This window comes from Musa acuminata, chromosome BXJ1-1, assembly GCF_036884655.1.
Source record: "Musa acuminata AAA Group cultivar baxijiao chromosome BXJ1-1, Cavendish_Baxijiao_AAA, whole genome shotgun sequence".
Classification (NCBI taxonomy): Eukaryota; Viridiplantae; Streptophyta; class Magnoliopsida; order Zingiberales; family Musaceae; genus Musa; species Musa acuminata.
Window position 1 is genome coordinate 5,254,649 of NC_088327.1, and position 17,329 is coordinate 5,271,977.

The 17,329-nt window shown below is 34.4% G+C and overlaps 1 protein-coding gene across 1 annotated transcript; it reads right to left on the bottom strand.

Moving 5' to 3' along the window:
• Positions 1-2,904: 2,904 nt before the first annotated feature.
• On the bottom strand, positions 2,905-14,265 carry LOC135623286 (protein STICHEL-like). The gene is made up of 7 exons (XM_065126104.1): positions 12,148-14,265; positions 11,359-11,578; positions 7,728-7,971; positions 7,464-7,654; positions 4,893-5,643; positions 3,244-3,313; positions 2,905-3,152 (listed from the first exon to the last, which is right to left on the bottom strand). The coding sequence occupies exons 1-7, from the start codon at positions 14,125-14,127 to the stop codon at positions 3,051-3,053; spliced, it is 3,558 nt and encodes a 1,185-aa protein (XP_064982176.1). The 5' UTR covers positions 14,128-14,265; the 3' UTR covers positions 2,905-3,050.
• Between the last annotated feature and the right edge of the window lie 3,064 nt (positions 14,266-17,329).

Here is a 17,329-nt window from a genome sequence, read left to right on the forward strand (position 1 = left end):
TCATCTTTAGCTTTCAGTGACCAAATATCTCCCAGATGTTGAGCAATATTCTCCATCACAGAGCTTTTTATTTTAGCTTTAGAACGAGATGAGATTCTTGAACACGTCTGAAGAAGAGGACATGAAAACTTTCAAAGTGGAAGTCAGCATGAGAAGCTCAGTGCCTTGTTCTTGCCATGTCTGCATCTTCTACATGCATGTTGCTTTATTCTTCAGTACCCTCCTTCAGTCAGCTTATCCTTTTCTTGAATCCTTCTTGCAGCCCTATAATACTGTTTTGTTTTCTTTATTCCCGGAGATCCTTCTATCAGCCTCACTTTGTGGTAATCACAAATTAGTAGACAGCACTTAATGAACAACAACAATTTGCTTCAGAATTGACAGATCATCCTTGAGGAGGGAACAGTTGATGTTGTCTTCTTCAATTTTTTTTTTTTCTAAGCACTCACCATATCACCAAAGTCATCAGTCATAATTAATTATATAAATAAATGGGCTAATTACATAATCCTTCGTAACTATATCTCTTTAGTATCTCGATCTCTAGATTTAAAAAATTTACATTAAAATTTCTATAGTTAAACCTCTTTAGCATCTATCCCTACTTAAAAAAATTTATATTAAAATCTTGTTATGAAAATTAAACATTTAATCTCATTTACTCTAACATCATTGATTTTACTAATGGAAGATATAGATCGAGTCGAAATTATCTTTTTGTCTATTGTTTTTGTGTCATTTGTGACATCGATAACGTTAACCATCACATCATTCTCATCGATCATCACCACAACAGTCACCCACGACATCATTATCCGTCACTATCATTGAAATTATCTTTTTGTCAATCGTTTTTGTGTCATTCATACATGTATTATCACTGTATCTTCTATCGGTAAAGCTAATGACGTTAGGGTATATGAGGTTAAATGTTTCAAATTCGAAACCAAAATACTAAAGAGGTCTAATTATAAAATTTTTACGTAATTTTTTTAAATCTAGATATCGAAATACTAAAATGATTTATCTACCTAAGACAATTTATAAGTAACCCAAATAAGCTCATATGGGTACAGTCACATATTAAATTTCATTAATGAATGTGTGCTTGTTGGAGTGTAGAGAGAGAGAGAGAGAGAGAGAGAGAGAGAGAGAGAAAGAGAAATAAATTTGGGTTGCTGCAGGAGGGGGGAAGCTGGTAGTTGTGGCAGCAAATTAAATGCATTGTTGGTGTCACAGCGATCACGCGAGTCGTAGGCTCCCAAGCAAATCCAACCTTGATTTCTCAGCCAAATATACCTCATCTCAATCATCTGACACAGCCAAGAAATAATCCTCCTCATCTTATCCCCTTATCCCTTCTTGTTCCTCTACAGTGTACCCCTCAACCACAAAAAAGACACTGCCATAAGGTCATTATCGCTTCATCTATTTGCCTCATCAATCTAAAAGGTGGGAATAAAAGAATTAGTGGGGTCCCACGATGGAAATTAGCAAGTCAAACAACAATTTAGGTTCTATTCTTAATGAGCAAAAATGAGCTTACCCTATTCTTTTTAGAACTCAACAAGAGTATCTAATGTCAATCACATCATCTTTTTATTACTAAATCATATTTTTCTCTTTTGTCTTGCTTTATTCTAAATCAAATTTCTTTAATTTATGATCAACTTGTTCTACATTCACTACACATTAATAATCTTTCTAATCATATTGGTAATTCCGGTAATTTTGAGTCATCATGTTCTATCTAACCATTCCTTCACTATGGTATTAGAATCTCTCCTTCATCAAAATTTTCATAATTTCATTTTAGATGTTAGTTTTCTTTTTTTTCGGTATAGAATAAATGAAGAAAAGATCTGTAGGACTCTAAGATGATCTGAAAAAAAATTTTACCAACTAAACTTTGGCATCTCTCTCCTTTATCAAAAATTTCATAATTCCACTATAGATGGTAGTTTTTTTTTCATAAAAGATAAATGCTGAAAATATATTTTGATCTCAAAACTTTGTGGAGATCTCATAAAGTCTTAACTAAGCGAAAAATATGTTAGAAAAAATTTTAAACTTTCTACCTTGAATAAGTGTCACCACCAAACTAATGTTTTAGGTGTGTGCTATTAATTCTTATTCAAGTTTTCAAGCTTTTTTTTTCTTTTTCTCAACAACATGATTTTTTGAGCAGCTTATTTTGGTTTGATGACCTTCAAGATCACATATATGGTCAGAAATAATTGTTGTTTTTGTCTGTTCATGGTAGTTCTAAGTTCAATCTGAGGAACTTACCTCAGCTGATGTTTATTCACCATCCTCTTTTTATTTCTATGGTGAAGCTTCTAAGAAAATTAGACAAAAGATCATCACCAACCTTGCAAATTATAATAGACATTGATAGTGGCAAGTGAAGCACATAAACAAACAAGAATAATTGTTTATGATATCATCCAGAAAAAATGCCAAGTGCTAAATCTAATCTTTAGAAAAATAACTGAGGCTTTTCTATGATGCACAAGCAATATAAAATCCAGGTCAGCTGGCCTCAGATTAACAAGTTGCTATAATTAAATTAATCTACCATGTCTGTGGGGGCGAAATCAAATCTAAGATGGTTTTAGTCTCAGCAGAAACAACTTGTTCGAGCAACAAAATAAGAACATAATTATGATCATAATTGTGTAGTTCAAAAGCATAATTACCAACTGATAGGCTCTTATTTATCCGTGCCAACACAATAAAAATGCTCTGTTTCCTTTCTTCATGATTTTGTGATCATATGACATCTATCATGTTACAAACAGAAAAAAAATGTCGGTTTTATACTATGCAATCGTCTGTTAGCTCGTAAACTGCGTATTATCTTTCAGAAAATAAAGCTAATTAGCAATGAACACTGATATGAACCATCGATGAATCAGGCATCACCTATTATTTCCTTGGATAACAAAATGGCTTAACCTGGTAGCAATAATTAGGACACTGCAGCTTCTCCCTAAGTACCTTTAGTATATGAAGAATGAAAAGGCTTTGTGCATCCATATTTCTCCCTTTCATTTTCTGAATCTACTTTCTGCTGACTTGAGCTTACCACACTGTCGAAGACACAAGAAATGACTAGCCTTTGGTGATTCCACGCGGATTCCATGCTTTACCTGATAATAACCAAGAGTAAGAAAGGCTGAGCTTTTTGAACCTCAAAATCTATATATATGAGAAAAAGGCAAGTGCAAGCTCGATTGCTACCTTTTTTTCTTGGTTTTTGGGTGTTGTCCAACAGTGGAGGCCAATGCAACAAGGTCTTGGCTTGTATTCCCTAACATAGATCATGCCACATTATGCAAGGAATGGATTAAATCAAGGTAGATACAAACACCTGATCATAGTTGTAAGATCCTAGTGTTATTGTGTAACACCAAAAAAATCACCCTTCAGCAAGTGTCTTATTACTAAGAATTATGCACTACAATTGGCCCAGGAAAGTTATTTGACTGAAAAAGAGACCATGAGCAAGAAACAAGATCAGCCACCGATCCACATACAAATGCAAAGTGTTCGAATTTGTTATTTTCTATCCATACCAGTAGCTGGTATTCGCATTTTAATCAAGAGTTAGGCATCCCTTTCTCACACTAAAATAGCGTAAAAAACATATACAGGTGTGAATATATAAACTGATTCAGTTGGATAGATCTGACATGTGCATTTTAAAATAAAATGTGGAACTTCGAAAAAAGTAATAAATATGTCAACTACATAGGAACTCAGCATCAGGTAAGCAAATGAGTCAATTGTTCGCAAGCAGCTAGTTATTTGGCTCGTTAATGTCTTGCTCAAACTCATTCACAATGTCAATGGACTAGCTTTACTCATTCCAAAGTTTGGTTTTTAAAAAAACCGAGCTTGAACATGACAGAACTTGATTCATCTAGGCTTGCTATCTAACTTGTTAGTTGTTTGACATTTGAGAGATTTTGAGATAGTCTAAATCTTACTTCTAATCGCTGAGTTAGGAGTTGAAAACAATTTCTTGTTAAAAATGTGATGTAAAACAACCGATTCCCGAAAATAACTGCTCCTCTAGAAATTACACCAAAAACTCTATTCTTTTTAGATTCAAAACTTAGATATTTTATTTCATAGAAAAGAACCTTATTTGGAATCCTTATTCCAAGATGTCAAGTTTCAAGTCAAAAGATCCCTGAAATAAGTCGACACATGCCTGAACAAAGCAAAGCTTGAGTCAACTGGCTACATTGCAGTAGAGACAAGCATCTATTATTGTCAGCCTACGGAATATGGAGAAAGCAATCAAATACAAAATACCCTTGTAAAAATTCATCAAATTTTTTGTGACACCCTAATTTGCTTCCACATTGGAAATGTGAGGCTGTTATAAAGGAATATAGGTTAGATGGGTTTTTATCAACTATGACATGAACATATCAGGTCATGTGGTTTCAGTTTATCAAGTTAATTGGTGCAAATTTTCATTGGGACAGGTAATGACAATTGATATCATAGCATAACTCGTACAGATAGGATGAGGGGTCCAAGTATGAAAAGGATTACATGTGACAAGGCTGGAGGCAATTCAAACATGAAACCATTACTTGATCTTGAACTTTGACAAAAGCCTAAATTAAAGGAGGTTGTAATGACCTATAAGTGGGAGGATAGTTATGACATATATAAGGCTAATGGGTCTACTATTACTAACCTAGAATAACCAGATTGGGTCATGCGATTCATGCCTATCAACTTAATAAATCTTAGATTACTATATCCAGAGTCTAAGTTAATTACAACAAGTTCTAATTAATATGCAACAGAAATGAAAAAGAACCAGTTGCCTACAATTACTTCACATATTCATCGAAAGCTGAAAGACTTACTTATTCTCTTTCTCGCAGTTTACTGACTTCTTATTACAGTGCAATAAACTTGGAGACGTGGCATAGTGATCGGCTCCTTCAATTCGTTTCTTGTTGTGGCCCCCAGTGGCACTGACCTTTAAGTACCTGACCTTGTCATCCAATTCATCGTCCCAATGCCTTGTTGATTTCACTGTTACTATTGAGGACTGTTTAACACACTGATGGTTGACACCATTAAGTGGAAGAACTTGGTTCATATCGAGTTTTGACTGATTTACAATCCTAGGGTCTGCAGCTTGAAGCCATGCAGTCTCCAACCTCTGCTCATCAGGCCCCATTTTTAGAGGCCCTTGGGCTGAAACCCCCTGCCCTTTATCTTTGTTGTTATATGAACCATTTTTTCTTTCTGACAGCAACATGGGTATGCTTGTCACAGCATCGTTGCTGTCTCCAGGTGCAGATCTGTCACATTGTTCATAAGATTTTTCTGAAATTCTTTCATATGAATCCAAAATTTTGTTGGCATGAATCCTTTCTTGATTGGAATGGCTACTAAGGTTATCAGAGTCCACCTTCCTCTGCTTATCTTTTTCCATTTGGTTGCTTACCAGAGATGGCATTGATCGTAATCCTTCGGGTACAACTCCTAATCTAACATCTACATTCTGTCTCAAGACTATCTCCATTGAGTTTGTGATGCTGCTCAGAAATCTCTGAGCTCTTGATTTAATAATGCTATCCTCGAATCCAATGAAAGCGATCAATGTGCCTGCAAAATGTAGTAAAGTTCTTGTTTGTAAGCAAATCAAATTTAATATGACAAGGAGAATATAAGAGACAATGTAGTTTCAATAAGAGAATTGCACACGAAGTTCCTCTGGAATATAAAATTGACAATGATAAAATGGACCACAGATTTAACATGTTTTAGTTCTAATTGCGAGTTTCTCAATAGAGTTTCAGTGTCAGTGATTCCTAGTGACCAAGTGAAATTCCTGCAGCAATTCTGAATAATAAAGTTTGTCTTGTCTGCCCTCAATAGTTTGCTTGGCTTTCAGGAAAATCACAAAGCACAAATGTAGGACAACATACAACAGCATTTACTACCACAATAACTGGACCACAACTGCAATGCAGTGTGGTTTGGTGTCGTGTCTGCACGTTATGCAGTATGCACCAGCATGTTATGTGGCATGAACAACCTTAATTAAAATAAAAGCTTAAACATATCATATAAAACAAGCATGTAAATGTCGATCCATACTAAATACTGATCCACATTTGGACCAGTATGATACCTAAAAATGATACAGGATACCATGATATCTGCTGAAATATATAAACAAATATCTCATGTCAGTAATAATTAGGCATGGCCAGCATACTTGTAAGCATAGGTTCCTTGGAGGGGATTTGTTGCAAAATTAATCTTTGTGGAGCAAAATTTTGCAGATCTCAAAGATTGTAACATATTCTGTTAAATAAAAACTTAATTATGACCTCTGCTCGTTGTTTGCTGATATGCAAAGTTGGATGTTAACTACCTAACATGTTTTTAATATGTAAACTGTTTCTGTCACTTATTTCACAACCTGATAGTGAATAATTACATAAATGTACTGAGGTATGAAAAAGATATGTATTATTGCTTGATCCCTTCCCAGAAGCAATAATCTGTTTATGAAGCATGGCTACAGATATGGAAGACAGACATGACACATTTTTCAAAATTTCTTACAAGGAATCTACATGACCGAATAATGAGGGAAACATTATCTTTGTTATGTATTGGGACTCCACTAAATCATTTTTCAAAAAGGGCATCTTAATCGTGTAATGACAAAACACTCACTAAACCTCTAATTTACCTTAGGGCTATGTTACTTCAGTGGATGCTAGGATAGAACTTAACATTTTGTCCGTGCCAGTACATAATGACAAATATTTACTAGTTCAGGTATCAACCGGAACACAAACCACCCCTTTTCAGGTGGTCCAATCTGGTCCATTATTATTTTCCTTTGAATCTACCCCTTTTAAAAAGACACAAGAACCCCATCACATCTCTCCCAGAAGAAGCCACTCAAGCCTCGCACCGTCGGACCGCCCACCCCATCAATCTTCCAACACATGGTAGCCAACATGAACCAGATCTGTGCTGGTTCAGCCAGAGACCTACTATATATACCGGCAATGAACCAGACAGATAGCAGTCTGGTACTGAAAACCTTGCACTCACCTATTATATATACCATTTCTACTAGAGAAGGGTATAATTAATGCATAGAGCACCTTTAAATGTCAACTGTCGGGAACTTTGGCAAGTTGATCAAACTAAAATAATTGGTGACTACACCAAACTTACGAATAATAAAATGACTGAATATATCCAAAAATACTTTAGTCTGATGTCTTATTGTGTGTTATAGTTTGTATTGTTGGAAATAACAATTTAAAAGAAAAAGATAGTTTTAAACTGATATAAAGCAAAAAAGTTGTGGCAAATATATGATGGTAGATCTTAACAAGTTTCTATATTAAAATCGAGAAAATGTCATGATTTCAAAAGAAAAAATATCAATTATCTACCTTCATTTTCAGTAATTGATAGAAGTCTTCCACTGGTTGAAAGCAATTGTCTAAGTGTTTGTGAGTGGCATCTATGGATGCACATTGTCCAAATTTCATCCAGATTTTCTGGGTTAGCAGACCTGAATATTTCCTTGCAAGTAGCATCATTTGTTTGACCAGAATCAATTAATATTCTTTCATGAGATCTCCTGCTTTCAGGCAACATTTTACAAGTTAGTTATACATGATGAGAAGTATATGTAAGGAATAAATTATCAAGACCTGTTTTCGCAAAACGGGGAGTTTTTCTCCATGCTAGACACAGTGTTACTATTTTTTATGGCATTCCTCTTGCTGCTGGTGCTGCTGCTACTTATTCGATTAAGTTCTAAATTATGAGCAGAACCAAGCTGCAATAGAGCAGCAGTGAACCATGTTGAGCGCTCGCTTGAGTGTCTCAGCTGCTTTTCGGCATCAGAAAGAATTTTCAAAGCCAGCTGTAATCTTTCTAACTCAGCTTCAGTTACTAGAAACATTTTAGAGGTAAATGAAATAAAGTCAGGACTAGAAGAAACAGCCAGCATCATTCAAAGTGACAAATGGTTAACATGTATCGCCAGTAACACATAAGCATGCATAGGATTGGAAAAATCCTCAGCAACTGATGTTATGAAGTAGTTAGGAAGGAAATAAATAAACTTCATGACCTGCTACATGAATATAGAGGTGTTATTAATAATTAGAAACTAATAGAAACAGAAAGAAAGAAACCTAACATTTTGTTCATTGCTAAAATTTATATTATGAAGGTTACACAAACTTGCATGTTTCTATTAATATATGTATTAAGAGAGTGGTAAACCAATATTAATAAAATGAGCAATGATTACTATAAATTCACTTCTTGTTTGGCTGTATGTATGTGTGTATGTTATCCCAAAAAATATAATTGATGCCTTAGGACACCAATGCTAAACTTTTGTTTAAATTACTCTTTATTTAATATGATGAACAGTGAAAATTACTCTTGTTTTTCATAATAATTATTAAAAAAATTTCACTTTTTAAATTTTAACCATCAAACTCAGTGTAAACATTAAAACCTAGTCAGACTACCAAAAGTCGATCAAAATCAATATCATGTTCTATAGAATCCTATTCCACAACTTTTTACTCTACTATGTTCTGAGATATCTTCAAAATAATTAAACACTATTTATTCTTCCTAGAATTTTTTTTTCCTCTGCCGCTCCTGTTGTAGTAGAGAGTAGAGACACAAATTTGAGTAAAACTTGAACAACAAAATTAGGCAAGGTGTTTTCAGGAAACTGTCTTCAAAATAGATAATTTTCCCATTAGGATGCAAATGGCTTCATGAAAATTCTATCTCCAAGTTACAATGCCTATTACCCAAAATAATCAAGTCTTGTTTGCAGCTTGGTTGTCACAATACAATGTTATAGATTTACCAGGTGGATTGATAAAAGGAATAGTTCTTAAAAATTTCTTAAACTAAACAATTTCTTTACTTGCAATTGACATTGCAATATACTCTGATTCCATAGAAGATAAAGCAACACAATTTTGTGTATTGGATGACCAAGCAACAATTGCTCTACCCAAAGTGAACAACCAACCATTAGTAGATCTAGAGTTTGATCTATTGGATGCTCAATTTGCATCACTGTAACACTCAAGTGCAGAAGTTGTACATTTGTAATTCAATCCATAATTTATAATATTTTTCAAGTATCTCATACTCTACTTAACTCTTTCTAGTGCTGATCACTAAGGTTACTAGTGAATCTGCTTAATATGCCGATTGCACATGCAAGATTTGGTCTTATGTGATTCACAGCATACATGATTACTTTCAATAATCTTGGCATATTCTCCTTGATTTATTGTTGTTCCCTCATTTGGAACTAGTTTTACATGAGGGTCAATAGGTGTTTTAGAAGGTTTACAATCAAAATGATTGAACTTTCTTAACACATTTTCTATATAGTGAGATTGCATTAAGACAAACTCCCTTCCTCTTTTGATAACCTTGACCTCCAATATGACATCTGCAGGACTTAAGTTCTTCATGTCAAAAGCTTGCTCAAGAAACTCTTAGTTTCATCTATGCAATTTATATTAGTACCAAAAATAAGCAAGTCATCAACATAAAGAGTAATGAGTACTTTATATTTTGCAGTGACTTTAGTAAACACACAACTTTCTACTTTACTGCTCTTAAAACCAAATTCCTTAATTTCTTTTTAAAGTTCTTATACCATTGTCAAGGTACTTGTTTAAATCCATACAAAGATTTATTCAATTTACATATTTTATACTCATGATCTTTAACAATATAATCTTCAGGTTAATTGATGTAAATATATGCTCATGACCTTTAATAATATAACCTATATTCAATTTACATACTTTATGCTCATGACCTTTAACAATATAACCTTTAACAATATTTCTTAATCAGTGCCTTGATTAATGCAGAATCCATTGTGAACATATCAATCTTGAAATTGTTACAGTAGAGACATAGATCTGAGCAAAACTCGAACCAAACTGAATTAGGCAAGGCATTTCCACTCAAGATAGATAATTTCCCCACTAGGATGCAGATGGCTTCACAAAAATTCTATCTCTAGGATACAATGTCTATTATCCGAAATAATCAAGACTGCATTTCTTGATTACCTGAAGAATCAGAACTCAACCAGAAAATAAAGAGAAAGAAGGAATTCAGTACTTTGTTTGCACTAGAATTTTCTTATACTTTACTCTTCAGTATATAGGAATTTATATAGACACAAAAGGATGCTAAAACACCCTTTCAGTTATCCTGAAGAGTAATGACTCTTTTGAACCATTACCCCACATTAAACTGAATTTTTTAAACTGCAAGCAATTTCAATAACTGTTCCCCTTTATTCCTTCTCCTTTTTTAATAGTAAATTCCTTATATATGACCTCCCCCTAGATCTATTAACTCATCCAGTAACATTTCCAGTGATGCCCTATTCAAACATAATAGATAAAAGCAAGCTCCGAACAATGGCATTTCATGTGTAACCTCATTTATACCAATACATGAAGCACTAGGAAATATGATGCAAAAAAAAAAAGATCAGATTGATTATAGAAGAAACTTTAAAATTGGCCAGTTTTAAATCATAAAAATGTAACCTAATAGAACAGATTGTTGAACTATGCTTTCATAAACCTAGCACACTATATTGTGGAAATCCTCCTGAAAGAGGACTTTACTTTTGACATGTACATATATGCCATCTCACTAGTTTATATATCATTAATAATGTGATAGATAAATTTTAAATAAGAATGAATGATAATGGTAACTGAATTGGAGTTGTAAATGACCATGTAATCAAAGACATTGCAAGCTGCCAATCATTTAAAATTGAGTAGACAATAAAGGATCAACTAGGAGGAAATAGTCATAAACTAGAGATTTAATCATCAGTGGCAAATAAGACTGATTAGACCTCAATCACCAATATTTGAAGAATTAATAAGAGAGCAAATGATTGACACAGAAAAAGCAGCAGTTCAGACTGATGGTTATATCTGATTTAATTATTACATTTTTCAATTTCTTGTTAAATTTGTACTTTCTTTCCGTTTCAAAATTTCAAGCAACCACTGCTCTAGTGTGCTTACTCCTCCCTAATTCCAAAGAAATCAAAGCAAGATATCAGTCAAATATAATATTTATGATAATAATACCAAACTAGTAATAAATAGGTATTTATCTTCTCCTTCACTTAGCTCTCTTGAACCAACACATTGCATTGGCACAAAAAAAGAAGTTTGAATAAGAAAGATATATTGTTGATTGTCATCCTGTCAATGGCAAGCATGAAAGAACATGATCGGATGCACTCACAACTTTGCCCACCGAGAGCTGTACCACCAGAATTTGACTTGGTCATTCGATACGTTCCAGCAATTCTGTCCATTATAAGTCCAGCTAATTGGGACATCAAGGCTATAGGATCAATGCCTGAATCTATCAGCTCTCTAGACCTCTTTACTGTCTCAGCAGTATCTGATGACATGGCGATCTCTAGAAGCTCAAGCAATTTTTCACCTGGTACAACTCCGACCTGTAAGTTTTCATAATAAGAGGACATGTTTCCGGGGCAATAGAAATATAATTATTTATCTAAAAACACATGTATATTTGTTTGATTGTCTATATCAGAAATGTTCACAAAAAGAAAAAAAATGTTATTTTGATATGACTAGAACACTATATTTTTAGCTCAAGACAATCTGAGTAAGACAGTCTTCAATAACTCAAAAACATTCTTTCTGAAAGATGACATCAAGAGAGAAATGAAAAGGAACCAAAATTGTTTAGTAAAACGATACACAAGAAAAAAATTTAAGAAACTCAAATGAAAGCTTTTCTATGACAGTAGAAAAATCCTAGTGCAAAAATTAAAAACCTTAGAAATGAATTGTGTCATCAACCTTTATGTATTCTCTTTGCAAATTGAAAAATACAGATGCATTTTCCTGTGTGATAAATGCCTTCCAGGTACCAATAAATGTAGTTGATTTTCAAGGCTTCTAAGTGAGACAGGTATGAATATTTAAATGTTTAAAAATTAATAATATTAATTATTAAACATAAAGACTGTAAATAAAGAAAAATGCAAAAGAAACTCACTAAGTCAATTACAAGTGAACTAGTTATTCTTTTGCCAAGCAGACTCAACTGATCCAACATTATTTCTGCATCCCTAAGTGAACCATTTGAATTTAAAGCAATTAAATTAAGAGCATCCAATTCGACATCAAGATTTTCTTTTATAGAAAGCTTCTTCAACCGGCAGACTATATCAACATCTTTGACCTTCGAAAAGATGTACTTTTGACACCGTGACATAATAGAATGAGGCAAGCTGCCAGGTTCAATAGTTATGAATATGAAGACAATACGAGGCAGTGGTTCTTCAAGGAATTTCATGAACATGGACCAATTCTTTGAAGATAACAAGTGGCATTCATCAATGACAAATACTTTACACTGTGAAATTGTTTTAGCCAATGATAGACTTTTCAACAAATGTCTAACTTGATCTATGCTCATCTTATTTGTTGCATTCACTTCTTTCAGACTTGTTCCATTTCTACTAGAAAAAGCAGTGCATTCCCTACAAAACCAACATGGCTTGTTCTCTTCAATAGATAAACAGTTTAAAGCAGCAGCAAATATTTTTGCAGCTGAAGTTTTTCCTGTCCCGCGAGGGCCATGAAACAGGTAAGCAGGGGCTATTCTTCCCCTTGAGATGGCATTACCAAGTGACTGGATGACAATATTCTGCCCAATTATTTCCTGAAAAAACCTAGGCTGGTATTTTTGGCTTAAGGATCTTTGATCTACTATATCAAATGCAGCTCCTCCAGGCATATCTGTTTGCAGTCCCTCCTGGCTTTTACAGCTAGACCATCTCCTTCCATCCAAACGGCTTCTTGCCTCCAAATCAAGCTCCCCAAGTTTACTTGACAACTCATCACTAGTCGTATCCAGTGACAATTGGCCTATGTCACAGCTATTTGTCAGTAAAGGTAAACCTTGAGAAGATTTTGCCAGGTAACTTTGCTTGTGGCAACCAGATAATTTCTTTTTTAGGGAATGCTGGCTCCCACAGAGAATGCCACTGCCTCTCTTTTTTAGAGTATCTGACAGGGAAGGAGAACTAAGACCTCCAACTCCCATATCTTTAGTTCTCTTTGGCCAGTAGCAAGGAATGCCACATCTTTGAACCTTTGATAACTCTGGTTGATCCAGTTCATCAACATCAAAGGAAGCAACAGTTCCATTACAAGAACCAACAGTACTGGTGTCTCGGCCACCATATTTATAGTAAGAGCTAGTAGAAGCAGGAGTGCAAGATTGAGATGATAGCAATGTTCTACAAGTTCTATGGAATTTGGAGGAAGATAACCGGCTACCAAATCCAGATCCATACAATAAGGGTGAAGACGAGTGAGAAATATAACCATCTTGTTGGGTCAGCTCATGCACCAGTTGCTGCAAATCCTCAGAGTTGTAATCTTCACCATCATCAGATTGCTCACCTGAGTCAATGATTCCTAAAGAGCATGATGCTGTGCCCATTAGCTTTGATACAGTTGGATGCTTAGTCATCCCCCTAACTGAAATTGTTCTTCTGAATTCTCGGATATTTCTTCTAACTGGGTTTCCTGAATATGTACTTGTAACATTATGAAAATTTACAGGAATTCCAAGACAAGTATCACTCTTAGAATCTTCAATAAGAGAATTGCTTAAGGTAGTGTTGTCTTTTGGACTTCCCTTGACTAAGTCATCTCTGTCTTCCTCATCTAGTTTTCGCACTCTTTCAGTAGTATGATGCCTCAAATTGTAGAGATACCTATTTTGCCTTCCGTTTCTGCCTCTTAAAGATACATTGAGTGGTGAGCTATAGTTAATTTCTCCAATGAAGTTCTCCATCATTCCATTTCCATTTTTTACCTTAGAATTTGCAACAAATGACTTGGAACTCAAAGGGGACCTCCAAGATGAACAAGTTTCGGGGTCACGTAAGAAGCGTTCCCTTTGTAGAGCAGTAAGCTCCCTCTTTAAGTGAAGTTCACTTGGACCAACAGAAGTCTTCAACATTTTTTTCACAATCAAAGCTTCAATTGAAGCACAGAAGACCAAGTGATATAGTCAGAATGCACTGCACTTGGTCCCTAAGTTGTATTCAGCTGCATAACAAATCTACCAGAATCATCATTTTTAAACCATAACACAAGCTAAGCCATGCAAAATCACTGTATGAGAAATATTCTAGTGAGCGTAATGTGGCTACATAAACAAATGATCGCAATTAACGGGCAGCAATTAGTTTCTGTTAATCAAATGGAGATAATTCCTGCAAAACAATCGAAACTCAAATCAGACTGAAGATACAATTCATGAAATTTATGATCCACTGATTTGAACATCAAGATCAAATAAGTGCCACGAGCAGAGAGAATAAAAGCTATTGATGTAAAAATATCCTAAAATGCAACAAATGAACGTTTGAAGGATCAACTTCAATGTATATCCCAACTAAAAGTTTAATTTTGCAGCATTACTTTTGCTTCCAGCACTTTGAACCACCACTCCAGAAATGTTAGCTATGTATTTCAGAAGGATGACATTAACATGCAAAACCATAAGAAACCATCTTTACGGTTTCATTACACAGAAAAAGAGGTACCCAACAAGCATGCAAAACTATTACTAATTCTGTAACTTGTGACATTCGGCTCTCTCAATATGTGGAACATGTACACACCAGCAAATCATTTAGCATCTCAAAAACAGTTCCAGAATGCTTGTAAAAGAAAGCAACAAAAGATCAAAATAAACTGTTTTAGCCATAATATTCTAATAATCTACATAAGATGGACAAATTGGCTGAAATGAAGATTGTGGTAATAATTATCCACTGGTTGCTGTTAATCCATTATAAACAATTTCATTAACCAATAAGGACCCTGAACTTGCTACAAACTTCAATGTATTAGAAACTTAATCAAGGACAAAAAGAAATTGATAAGTACAAACATAAATGCTCAAATGATGGTTACAAATTTTAACAGTATCAATATGGAATTTCCAATTTGAGTACATTATGCATTATATTGTGCTCAGAAATTGTTGTGTTAGATTATAGAAATCGAGATGACAAGGAAAACACCTGTCAAAATGAATTTGTTTTAGTCACTTATTTAGCATCCCAAATAATCCTTGAATGGCTAAAATTATTTTATATCTTAGTGGTCTACAAGTAATAATTTTATGCCACACAAATTAACAGTGACTTCAAAGACAAAGTAAATTAACAGGAAGTGCATAAGACAATAAGGATAAATTAATATTTAAATAGGAAAACCATTCAAATGAAAAAATTGAAAGGATATGTGTAAGGATAGGGCCAAGTTAAGCACCCACAAGAGTCAACTTGGCCCGCTATACAAATCCGTACCAAGCAAACATTTGGTAGAGGTATAAAGGAGAAGAGAATTTGTTGAAGATGGACAAGGTTATTTTTCCACCTCAACATCTGTTTGTACTGTGTGAAGCTGGAAATTGCCAGCCACCCACCTACTTTTTTCCATTTTTAAGGATAAATAGATAAATCCATGTTAGAAACATGACATTTCTTTTCAATAAATGCAGATACACAGTATAAGATGATACCAACTTTCTCTGGTTATGTCCATTTGAGTTCCCTCAAAATGAGTGGAAAAGAATTAGAATAAGAGAAGGAGAGACTCCACGGCATCAACCTACCTAGACAATAGAATTACAGGTTCTTCAACTGGCAAATCAAGAGGGGGCAAATAGAAATACAGAAAGTCCATTTGCTACACCAAGAAAAACGATGAGGTAATGAAGTAATTAATACAGACATTAAACTACTGGGATGGTACTCTGAAAGGAAATGACCAACCCAGCTGTATTAACTACTTCTGGGGTAACATTGATAAATCAACTTAACCTGGAGGAGAATGTGACGAGCTCAAAAAAAAGCTCATGTAAAAGGAACCAATCAGTGAATGAAAGACAAAATGGTGTAGAAAACCATTAACAATAACCAAAGAACAAGAACTAAAAAAACATTGCAAGTTAGAACTAAACATCAACAAATTACCATCTCAAACTCTTAGATTTACGATGTCCCTAATCATTCTTCTTTTAGGCATAGAACTATAGAAATCATAAACATGCGTATAAGAAAGACTAAAGACACCAAGTAGATGAAAAATCAGCACCTAGATGGAATAATCAAAACAACAAATCAAGGTGAAGCATAGAAAGCTCATGTTAAGCGAAATGAAGCTGAAAAATCAACAACATGGGCTTGGTATCGAACCACTTCTCAGGACGAATAGCAGAAGTCCACCAAAAATAGAAGTGACGCGAAAGATATTCTATTTGGGAAAAAAAAAATATATCCAAACAATCGCACCTAAACAGCCAAAAGATTTGATCTTTTGGCACAGACACAAAAGGTTTCCTCGATCATATACCAAAAAAAGCGCGATCCCGAGATCCAGCATCAAACAAGTGTGTAAATCCACCTAAAATGGCGCACTGAAGGCGGCATTACTGGTGATCAAACCATCAACAGCTAGAAAAGTTCAAAAAGTGATCTTCAAACCTTCAGAGCAAGCAGGGAATTACACAGTGCGGTAGAGTGAGAGCTTCGGATGATCTGCGGAGAAGCGGAGACCTTCTGATCCAGCAGAAATTTACACCTTACACGGGAATCGATCCATACGAGACCCCAAAAGAAATCATCTTTTAGGGTTTGAAGAGGGGACCTTCCTACACTCCTCAAAATTAAAAAGGTTTCCCCCCAAACGCGGCAGGCGGCTCCATTTCCTTCATTGGCAGATGGCGTTGGGCGCCCTTTTCAAATTCATAAGACTCCTCCTCGTATATTTAATACTTTTTTAATCTTTTAAAAGGTATAATTTGAGAGTCTTTGGCACCAAATTTTGCCTTTTTATTTACTTTGCCACGATTTCCATATACCAATTTGTGTAAGAATTAAACAAAGGTAATAAAGAACAAAATGATAGAAACGAAATAATCAATTAGTTTCGTTCATGAAAAAATTAATCATAGTATTGATAAATAATAAAATAAAAAAATATCTAAGATGATATGAATATATTCAAAAGAGAAGTATAAATAGAGACATAATTAAATATTATGACACCAATTGGTATTAATAAAAGAAAACGTAGTTATAACTATAGATAGAGATTTGAATGCCTTCGATTCAAGTAAAAATACTTCCAAATCTTTGGAGCATGAA

What these genes read in the sequence shown, in the direction of transcription:
- LOC135623286 (XM_065126104.1), bottom strand. Translation starts at nt 14,127, where the DNA reads ATGTTGAAGACTTCTGTTGGTCCAAGTGAACTTCACTTAAAGAGGGAG. An exon ending in AGCTCTCGGTGGGCAAAGTT is followed by an intron (nt 7,972 to 11,358) that starts GTGAGTGCATCC and finishes AAATGTTTCTAG; the next exon opens with TAACTGAAGCTGAGTTAGAA. An exon ending in ATCAATTACTGAAAATGAAG is followed by an intron (nt 5,644 to 7,463) that starts GTAGATAATTGA and finishes TACATTTTGCAG; the next exon opens with GCACATTGATCGCTTTCATT.